Here is a 10670-nt window from a genome sequence, read left to right on the forward strand (position 1 = left end):
TAGATATCTTTATTGAAATCCTATAATACTACCTAACTAGAACTTAATAGATCTTACGCAAGTTTATTACTACGCTCAGTTGTGACTATGTATTACACCTTCAACAAGGGGGAATGTACGTAAACATCAGACTGTTTCATTAGTTAACCCTATGTGTATTATTGATGATCATATAATCGTCCACTACGTAGCAGATTCATCTTCGATCTCGAATTCCAGCTTCAAACATTTCTGCTAGGGTGTCCCATTTTCCTGCAGCGGCGTCGCCACTGGCCCTTGCAACTCCTCTCAACCCGCTACAAATAAATTTCAAGTGGCGATCCGTATCCGCTCGTATGTCACGTAGAACTTCGGCGAATGTCTTTTCCTTATCTTGCATCATCGAGGTCTTGTCTTGATCCAAGAGAAATGTTTCGTCCTCCTCTTCGCCACTCCCCATATACCGTCGACTATGTTTCATGGGTGATGACATTACTGATAATCGTGATAACTCCTGTTCCTCTTCCTGCTCCCGTTCGGATTCTAACTGACGTGCATCCTGAAGCCTGATAGTAAGATCAAATATGTCTAGAATGCATTCTCGAATAGGATCAAGTTTGCTGCCTAAACACACTTCATTAATAATCTGTTTTATATACGCACTGTGTAATGCGGTCATCGCAGTTATATCCTCTGTATCCCGAAGATTATGGTGAAGCTCAGCCGTGAGTGGTTCTATGACTAGCGTAATCAGGTAGGATCGAAGCGTATTGCAGAACCACAAGAGTTTCGCTCTGAGACCATAATAGGTTGTTTGGTCCGATGACGTATTTGGTGTACCCGCAATGCTGTCAGAGACTAAGCGGTATTTGTGAAGAACGTAAGTAGCCCGACGGAGCTGCAGTAAGAAGGTAAAGACTGCTTCATATTGGACAAGACTCTCGTCTGATAAGATAATCCGGATCGGCCAGGACAAACGATAGAGGATCCTAACAAGGGGTAAGCCCTTGCGAACCGATCTTCGAATATCTTTTACATCATTTGCAAGGTTATCTGCGGACACACTGACGACTAGCCGATGAGCGTTGGTAATAGTACCGAATGTTTCGTGCGCTAGAGCAGTCAAGTTGAAGTGATCATGCCAGTTTGAATTGAGGAGATCCATATTGTTGAAGATTGCAAAAGCAAAGAGGTCGGACTGTGCCCCATTGGACATAAGGTATACTTGCTGAAGCGCATCCAGAACTGACCAGAGGCTGCAAGACTCGAAAAGTGTCCGTCGAAGAGTTGTGGATGCGGCATGATGCTTACTCTCCATCCATTTCTCAAAAACATCGCCAAAGACTTCAGAAAATGGTGCGAAGACGCCATACGTCGATATAAGGTCTCTGTTAACATCTATGGGCGAGTCCGTCATATGAGCATTGGTTGATTGGTACTTTCCAAGGAGCTTAAGTACAACGACGCTCTTGCCGGTGGTGAGTATCCTCGACGCCGCTGGTCGTAGAAATCGTGGTACATATAATGTACCGTCCGTTGTTTTTCGCAATGTATACTGATTTGACCATACTTGGCTCATGGGAACTTTACTCGGCGAGCTGGAGATGAAGAAAGCTTTGTCGTCACCTATCAGCTCTCCAGCCTCCATCCAAAGACGAATAGATCGAAGGTAAACTTGGAAGCACTCGAAAAATAGGGTAGCAATAAACTGATATACCGCATCGTGTCCTTCCAGTTGGGCAAGTTCAGCAGCCTCAAAAAGAAGTTCCAAGTAATAAAACGGACGAGGGTATCTCGATCGTTGGAGCTGTTGGATAATGTCTGATAGGCTAATAAGGGGTTGCAAATGAGGTTTTATATCACCTAAAATCCGGGCTAGACTAATAACGACATCTTGCTGAATATCTACGTATCGGGCTTGGAAATTCGAGATTTCGCGATCGAATGATCGAAGTCGTTCCTCAATTGCCTCCCGGAACACTTGCAATAGCGGGATATTCTGGGGCTGCTTTATAAATTCGCGCAGGATAGACAATTGTCGGCCAGCTTCGCTGAAAGAGCCTAGTAGCGCCTTATAAAGTTCCCAGGAGGTATGCTTCAGTTGGAACTGTAACGAGGGTACCCCTTGTCTGTCGAATAGGGTATTTTCAAGACCATTTAGCATGAAAAGCACCTCGCGCACGACGTGAAACTCAGATAATGTAATCTTATGAGATCTTCCTGTCGATTCCTTCGATAGCGTAGCATTCCTCCAATGCTGAGTTGCTCGTACTTGTTCTAGTCGGTTCCCATCTTGAGATTCGACAAGGAAATCGGCGGGAGACTTCTGATATTGTGTCTCAACGGTTGATGCCGAGGTGAGCTCGGCGTTAGAGGACAGATCAGATACACTTTCAAGATATTCATCTTCCGAGCTATCTCCACCATACTTGACATTTTTCCAGAGGTCACGATCTTGATCCCAGCCTTCTTCCTTAGCAATGTCTTCCCATTTAAGAGGGGGCCCAAGATTTTTGCCTGACTCTTTGAGTAACTCTAGGTCAGCTAGCTTAGATTTCTGAACAGGCTGGTCCTCAAGTAGCAACAAGAAGTGGAGGACTTCGGGCGTCAATTTGCTAGAAACATGTGGAAGAGCGTCTAAACGTTCTCTCAACGCATCTGCTAACCCATCCTTGTTGATGACACGAAAATGCTCTTCGAGCCCGTTGAGTTTATCCTCAATATCAAATTGGTTCGTGCGTAGAAAACTATTATTACGAACTCTTCGCAAGCTGGACTCTTTGAGTAGATTAAAACGTCCGGGATCTGACTATCGATATGTGTAAGTGAGGGTGAAATACCTAGGGTAAACGGTAAACGATGGACTTTCTACCCCTACCCACCAGACTTGATGTTGAAGTAATAACTTCGATTAATTCCTCAGTTAATGCGCCTAATGTCGCGGCGTGTGCCATGCTGAGTGTTTTATTCGTATAAGGCTAGAATGAAATATTATGAAGCTGATTCATTAATCCGACATTTTCCCAATTGCCCGTAGTGGACGTCGTCTTATAAGATATACATGTACACATGTATCCAAGGCCTTAGTTAAGGCCCATATTTAGAGGCTTATCTAACAAAACCTTATCATATTGATACGCGTCGACGCGATCTGTAATTGCCGGGGTTATGCCAGGGGTATGACAGGTTTTACAGTGCGGATGATACACTATTTCATATATCACGTGCTTTCAACACTGTAGCTCCCCCTTTCCACTTGCTTATACGGTATCCACTTTCGATTTTATGTACAACAGATTACAACGTAACCAAGATTTTCCGATGCCTCATATCTCTCTGAACATTCTGAACATTCTAAATATTCTAAACATGTGCCATTTGGGCCACGACTCCTGACGAAAAAAAAACCTTCTAATTCACCTGTACATTTCCCACCACTTAATTGATTCTGTTTCTTTGCCCTATTATGGTCGCTTCTGCGATATTCTAGGCTATTCATTCTTTGACATCATTCTCTCGAAGTAGACACGAACTTGAGGCAGTAGACCTTTTGGTGAAGTTAATGAATATAAAACAGCAACTACCATAATGGCCATCGCGAGGCCCGTCCGCGCTCTTGCGCTAGCTGTCTTCATAGTCTGTTGTTTTTTCCTGTACACGATATGGCGTCCAGCTTCTGGCGTGCCCAGCATAAAGACTTCTGCCGACTTCCACGGTACCATCGAAAGGGATCCTAATTTAGATCGTGAGTCTTCCTCAGTTTATTGTCTATTCGTTGTGGGCTACGTCTAACAATATGAATAGCCACAGGAGAGCCCGAAGGTAAACTCGTACGCGCAATGGAAGGGGGGTACGCCCCCGGCATCGCTGGCACCTCGAGAATCAATGCGACAATCCTTACGCTGGTACGAAACGAGGAGCTAGATGGAATATTGCAGTCGATGCAGGACTTGGAACGAACCTGGAACTCCAAATTCAATTATCCGTGGACATTCTTTAACGACGTCCCCTTTACCGAGGAATTCAAGCGAAGGACACGAGCGGCGACCAAGGCTGAAACGCGATATGGTAAGTGTAATGCAACTATAAGCTTCTCGATGGGGCTTATACTAATTTAGCACTGTAGAACTTATCCCGAATGAGCACTGGGATACACCGTCTTGGATCAATGACGACTTGTACAAGGAATCAGTTAAGATTCTCGAGGAGAATGAAGTTCAATATGCTGACAAAATCTCGTACCACAAGATGTGTCGATGGAACAGTGGACTGTTCTACAAGCATCCCGCGCTAAAAGACATGCAGTACTACTGGCGTGTCGAACCCAATGTCCATTTCTTCTGCGACGTGGACTATGACGTATTTCGTTACATGCAGGACAACAACAAGACGTACGGTTTCACTATCACCCTCTATGATGCTCCCAAATCGATCCCAACTCTGTGGCCGGAGACGACTAAATTCATCACGCAACATCCCGAATATCTACACGAGAACAGGGCCGAGCAGTGGTTGACTGATAAACAACGGCGTCCTATCCACTGGGAACAGGCAAATGGTTATTCGACATGCCACTTCTGGACCAACTTCGAGATCGCGGATATGAATTTTTGGCGAAGCCAGGCATATGAGGACTATTTCAACCACTTAGATCGTGCTGGTGGCTTCTTCTATGAAAGATGGGGTGATGCGCCTGTGCACAGTATAGCACTTGGTCTGTTCGAGGACAAGAGCAAGGTCCATTGGTGGGTATACTCGTCCTATAGTAATGAATTCAGTATGCTAACCTCTCCTAGGTTCCGCGACATCGGATACCAGCATATTCCTTTCTTTAACTGCCCCAACTCGCCGAAATGTAGAGGCTGCGTTACCGGTCGTTTAACCGATGGTGAGAACTGGTTGCATAAAGAAGACTGCCGACCTAACTGGTTCAAAGTCGCTGGAATGGGTTGAATGTGACCTTGAAAGGGAGGTTTTAGGATACGTGAAAAACAATGGCTGCACGATATTGTCCGATGCTGTACTAATGTCTGGGAAATCCCATTATGGATAAGGATAGCATGGCGGCATGCGGTGTTCGGCGTAGATGGAGAGGGCGCTTCATAGAAGGAGGGCTGTTTTCTCAGGTTGGCATGGTATAAGCAACCGACTATTTTGCCTAGACTCGATATTAAGGATCGTCTGTACTAGGTGTCAAAGTATGCCGTTTGATACGTTGGATATCCTTTATGAAATCGCAAGTCTATTTGAATGATCTAGGGAAGACTCGTATCAATTGTATCCAAATACCGTGACAATACCAGATGTGCCACTAACACAATATTGATCCCCAAGTCCGTTCTCCCTCCAAGAAAAGCAACTTAGAATATTGCTACGTTCCTTAGGTTTACCATCTTTGCCAATGGATTTCTTCGGTTCAAGACCAGCAGGTCCCCAGGGGACAACTACTTTAGCTTTCAACTCCCCCGTGAGAACATCCCATGCCCACATTCTCCCTTCTCCATGCCGACCAGGTGCACCTGTCATCTCATCCCCTGCCAGGACGAATTGCTCTTTCCCACCAAGGATAGACTGGACACGTAGATCTTCATTCTTCCATTCAGGATCAGAGTATGTTTTTAGACATCCTCCACTCTCCCTATCCATTAAGCGGAGTTTGCTATCCAAACTGCTCACCAACACAGCCTTTCCGTCTTTCGTCAAACACAGGCTTGTAACGCTAGGACCAATGACATCAGTGGTACACCGCCCCATACGCACATCGTACGTCCTAACGCGTCCATCAACGCTACCACTAACGATTTCGGATCCGCGCACGGCAACAGCACTGATGGAGTCGCGGGCTTCGGTTAGGACCTGAATTGGCTTGAGGGAGTTGCTCTTCACGTCCCAGATTCGCACGCTGGTATCAAGACTACCGCTCACGAGAAGACTGTCGTCCTCACCGGCGAAGACCACGCAGTTGATACGTGCGGTGTGGCTTTGCTGGGTGCCGCCGAAACGCCGCAACGTCTGCGCCGACGCTACGTCCCATAGGAAGACGGCGCGGTCGCCGCCCGACGATGCGAAGCGCGCGTTGTCTGAGGCGACGGTCAGTGATAGCACCTCGTACCCGTGCGCCGAGTACGTTTGGATAAGGCGGCCTTCCGGTACGGCTAGGGGCCCAGGGTTGCTCTTTTTAGTGATGTGCGAGTTTGGGTGGATAGATGTGCTGGGCTGTGGGTTGTACAGCCTGATAGACCGGTCTGCGGAGCCGGCTAGGATGTACGTCCCCGGTGAGGCCGAGTACGCGAGCGCGTGGACGGGGCCTGTAAGTGGATGCTTAATTAGCGAATTATAGCTGAGCTGTCTTTAGAGAGAGTTGAGACTTACCATTAGAACCTAGTAGGTGAGCGATTGGCTTGTCCGGGAAAGTCATTGTTTGATATCGCGTCGATATCCATGACCTGGTTAGATTCTAACCACTTATACGCCGGGGATCGAGGCAAGTCACCTCTGCATCGTATAAATTATACCCACTTTTACTTAAAGCTTAGAAAGCCCAAGAGGAAAGCGATAGGGGTGAGTCCCGAATCTATTATTTAGTAGTTCGTTAATTAAAATATAAAATTAAAGATTTCGTTATAATTGAATGAATAAGTGCCTGGTTGAATAAAGTCTATCCCGTGCCGCCGAGTGACGTCTTATCTTATCAAAGACGCCGCCACTAACAATGTACCGTCAAAATTGAATTCTAGTGCTTATCGATAAAGATTTTTTAGCTTTACACCAGCTCCAGAATCCAGAATTTTTTTTGTAAAGCTTCAACAAGTTACCTACATTCCTTTGACTTATATTAAAGATTAAGTGGTTTTTTAGGAGACTATACTAAGGCTTGACGCAAAGCGTTTGCAATGCTTCGATTGAGCAGCCGAAGCGCACGCCGTATCGGAACCTCTTACATATGCACATCATGTCTTACTTGTCATTCGACAAGGTCACTGACATTCCGTCCCACCTTGATCCCTAGTCATAATGGTCGACATCTCTCAAGCACATCTCGCCTGCTTACGCCCGCGACCGAAACCTCGACACCGGATTCTAATGGTTCCGAAAATATAGCACCCCCACCACCAGAAGCGCCGAAGAAGAAGAAAAAGAGGAAGCCTAAAAATGACGAAAAGAATCTCGCTGCCCAGGCCGAAGGTGAACGTCAGCTACAAGTTCTACAAGGCGCGCTCCAAGCATTAAAGAATGTTCTCGCTGCGCAGAACATTAATGTTGACCAGATTAGCAAGCTTGGGAATCAGATCAGCCAAAAGGACTTAGGGTCAGAAGGAACCCCTAAGACTAAGGCTAAGGCTAAGGCTAAGGCCAAGGCCAAGGCAGAATCTGTAGGGAACGACGAAGGAACTCAAAAGTCACAAGGTTCTCCAGAGAAGAGAGAACCAAGGAGGAAGTCAAGGCGAAAAGTACCAAGCGAAGAAGGTACAGCGGCGGCTGAAGGTGAACCGGCTGATGGCACACCGGAACAGGCTGCAAGTTCAAGTGGCCGCTCTAAAAGGGCTGCTGCGAAGAAGGCGGCGGGCCGCGAAAAGTCAAAGCAGAAGACGGCTTCTAAGGGGACTAAGACGCCAATTGTAAAGGTTTCAAAGGGACAAGCCAGACCTAAAAAGGGAACCTCAACCAATGCTCTCCGCGAGCGAATGCGAAACATGGATAGCGGTGATGTTTGGGGTAACTATAAAATTATCGGTGAAGATGCATCGGCAGCACAAGAGTCAGGAAAGGGGACCAAGTCGAAGAAAAGACCGCCTTTAGATATCAGTACTATATCCGCCAATGATCTACGACCAGAACCTATTAAGACGATTCATCCGTCAGTCCCAGGATTGTCCTATGGTCTTGATAGGGTCCTGTTCAATCCTGGTGTCTATCACTTACAAGATCCTCGTTCCCGAGTCTACAATTTCGACCCATATCTTTCAGAGATTATGCCAATTCAAGAATTTGACTTCAACGCTCTAAAACAATATGTTACCTCTTCTAAGGACTCTACACTTATTGGCATCGCGAAAGAGCATGGCAAGAGATACACGGGTTCGACCTCAAGTATGACATCCATGCTTTCTCACTTCCACTATCTCCTATCGTCTTGGCGAGAAATCAACACGTCAATGCTGTCAAAGGGTTTCACCACAGACTCTCTTCAGTTCACGAAGATTATGAAAGGTCCGGCGGCAGTATTCTTGCATTGGAAAGATGGCACTTACGCCATAGATGCCGACAAGGAATTTGATACGGCCAATATCTTGAGCATGCTTGGGAAATCCATGGAGAAACTTCTCACTCTCTCCAAAGAAGAATACGAAAGGTACAGACATATCAACTCTGACCAGATCACCGAGGAAGAGCGAAACGCCGAAGAAGCCTTTCACTATACCAAATTCCTTGATTTCATGATGCGTTCACAACTGGATGCGCACGACCCAAGGGTGCCTGGGTCAGGTATGTTTGACCTTAAGACCCGTGCAGTTGTATCCATTCGTATGGATGCCAAAGGGTTTCAAAAAGGTCTCGGCTACGAAATTCGTAATCGATTTGGCCAGTGGGAGTCATTCGAACGAGAATACTATGATATGATCCGTTCCGCATTTTTGAAATATTCTCTTCAAGTCCGTATGGGTCGAATGGACGGTATATTTGTCGCATTCCACAACACCCAACGCATCTTCGGCTTCCAATACATCCCAATAAGTGAAATGGACCTTGCATTGCACGGAACATCAAACATCACTCTCGGTGATAGGGAATATAAACTCAGTCTTGCCTTGCTTAATGATATTCTGGACCGAGTCAGCAAGAAGTTCCCAGAGCAATCTCTACGATTACACTTCGAGACGAGGATGTCAGCGAACGCACCGTTCATGTATATTTTTGCGAAGCCAGTGTCTCAGGAAGATATTGATGAGGTTCAAAATGCTAATAGGGCATCTATCGACGCGTTTGAAAGGGAGGTTCTTGGTTTAGCTAAAGAGGAGGCGGAAGCAGAGGCAGAAGCCGAAGCTGTAGCCGAGGCTGAAGTTGAGGCTGAAGTTGAGGCGGAAGCTGAAACGGAAATTGAAGCTGAGTCTGTCGATGAAAACGAGAACATAGCTCAGGGAGAGGCTGAGGGAATTGAAAAACCTGCCTCATCTCAGGAAATGTCGAGTCTGGCTGCTTGGAATGAAGTACGTCAGATGGTTGAAGATGCTGTGGATGACGACGAAGTCGGCGTCGGCGCTGTGCGGGAAGCAATCGAAGACGCTCTGGAACAGAGCGGACTCCTTCACGCGAAATCATCCACTGAAGCGCGGGGGTACGTTGATGCTTTACTTACCGCCATCACCAATAGCAGATCTGTTAAACCAGAGTCGACATCGAGCGCGCCAATCGAAGGAGAGGTAACTGCCGATGAGGAAGACCCTACTTCCACTCAAGAGATACCGGAGCCGGAATCAGATCCCAGTAGTGAACAATCCGTATCCGAACCTGAACTTGATACAGAACAGTTGCAAATCGAAGAAAAGTCCGAACACGCCTCTGGCGAAGGTGAGAATGCAGATTCTCAACCAGAAGAAGCAAGCGTACAACAAAATGATAGCTTAGAAACGCAGTCAGAGTCTGAAACATTTACATTACCTGCGTCTAACGATGAGCCTAATAATTCTATATCTGAGTTAGATAGTTCAGCCTCCATCGAAGAGACGTCGTCACAAGTACAAGCTGACGTTAGTACAACCAGAGAGGTTGAAGAAGAGGAAGAAGACGAGGAGGAAGAAGACCAAGAAGAAGACGAAGACGAAACTGAAGATATTGACGACGAATTAGAGGAAGGGGAATCTAAGAGAGATCTCAATGCGGCTTCATCTATGTCGCCTTTGAAAGATCTCATTGTGAGAATGGCCCAAAGGATTGACGAGAGAGTGCTTTCTGATCAAGCCGAGGGCTCCATAGACGATTCGTCCAAACTTAAAGAATTTGAGCGGATCCTCGGTCAGCTCATTGCCCGCTCCAAAGAAGAACAGATCGAACCTCGAACCGATGGCACTAGTTCTATCTCAGGGGCTCCAATAGAACCGGGGATCGAAGGCCAAGCAGAGATCCTTGAGTCTGGGGCAGAGAAAACAGAAGATACACAGGGTGCTTCTCCAGAGTCGGCCTCAGAAGAGACTTTGGAAGATGCTACATCAGCTGAAGAGGAGATCGACCAAAATCTACTAGGTCTGATCTTAACAATCAGAAACAAAATTAATGGGGAATATGTAACACGGCCTGAAAAAATAGTTAAGACTGATGATTGGGTTGTGGAGTACAACGTCGAGGAGATCCCGGCCAAGCGTGCCAATATCATCTACCGACAGTGCCAAGCAAGGCGGCGCCAGGTATTTGAGGACACGGGCAACAAAGAATCGCAATGGTACAAGATGTTCCGCGGCAGCCTCGAGCAACACACGATGGCAGGCCGTAGGTTTAGAGCCTCGGAGACCAGGAAGGCCCAGAAGCGCCCCGTACATGTTGTTGGCCAGGAGAAGTCGTTGCAATGGGAAGAAGTGTTTGGACAGCCGGAAGCGCCGATGCCGGCTGAGGATCTGGTCGGGGATCCAGTCGAGGATTTAGTCGAGGATTCGGTCGAGGATGAGATAGAGGATGAACATAAAAAAGAGGAGTAG

At 46.7% G+C, this 10670-nt stretch overlaps 4 protein-coding genes across 4 annotated transcripts; 2 read left to right on the plus strand and 2 right to left on the minus strand.

The window, feature by feature from the left end:
• Window positions 1–196: 196 nt before the first annotated feature.
• GL218_08190 (Gamma-tubulin complex component 3) lies at window positions 197–2933 on the minus strand (the record flags this gene model as incomplete). The annotated part of the gene is made up of 2 exons (XM_033584983.1): window positions 197–2788; window positions 2862–2933. The coding sequence occupies 2 exons, from the start codon at window positions 2931–2933 to the stop codon at window positions 197–199; spliced, it is 2664 nt and encodes an 887-aa protein (XP_033440989.1).
• Window positions 2934–3567: 634 nt separating this feature from the next.
• GL218_08191 (putative mannosyltransferase KTR4) lies at window positions 3568–4932 on the plus strand (the record flags this gene model as incomplete). The annotated part of the gene is made up of 4 exons (XM_033584984.1): window positions 3568–3724; window positions 3784–4047; window positions 4106–4724; window positions 4776–4932. 4 exons carry the CDS (start codon window positions 3568–3570, stop codon window positions 4930–4932), a joined length of 1197 nt encoding a protein of 398 aa, XP_033441023.1.
• Window positions 4933–5250: 318 nt separating this feature from the next.
• On the minus strand, window positions 5251–6397 carry GL218_08192 (WD repeat domain-containing protein 83; the record flags this gene model as incomplete). Its single annotated transcript, XM_033584985.1, has 2 exons — window positions 5251–6287; window positions 6352–6397. The coding sequence occupies 2 exons, from the start codon at window positions 6395–6397 to the stop codon at window positions 5251–5253; spliced, it is 1083 nt and encodes a 360-aa protein (XP_033440922.1).
• Window positions 6398–7664: 1267 nt separating this feature from the next.
• On the plus strand, window positions 7665–10670 carry GL218_08193 (uncharacterized protein; the record flags this gene model as incomplete). The annotated part of the gene is made up of 1 exon (XM_033584986.1): window positions 7665–10670. One exon carries the CDS (start codon window positions 7665–7667, stop codon window positions 10668–10670), a length of 3006 nt encoding a protein of 1001 aa, XP_033440923.1.

The sequence above is a fragment of the Daldinia childiae genome (genome assembly GCF_008694065.1).
Source record: "Daldinia childiae strain JS-1345 chromosome Unknown Scaffold11, whole genome shotgun sequence".
In the NCBI taxonomy this organism is placed as follows: Eukaryota; Fungi; Ascomycota; class Sordariomycetes; order Xylariales; family Hypoxylaceae; genus Daldinia; species Daldinia childiae.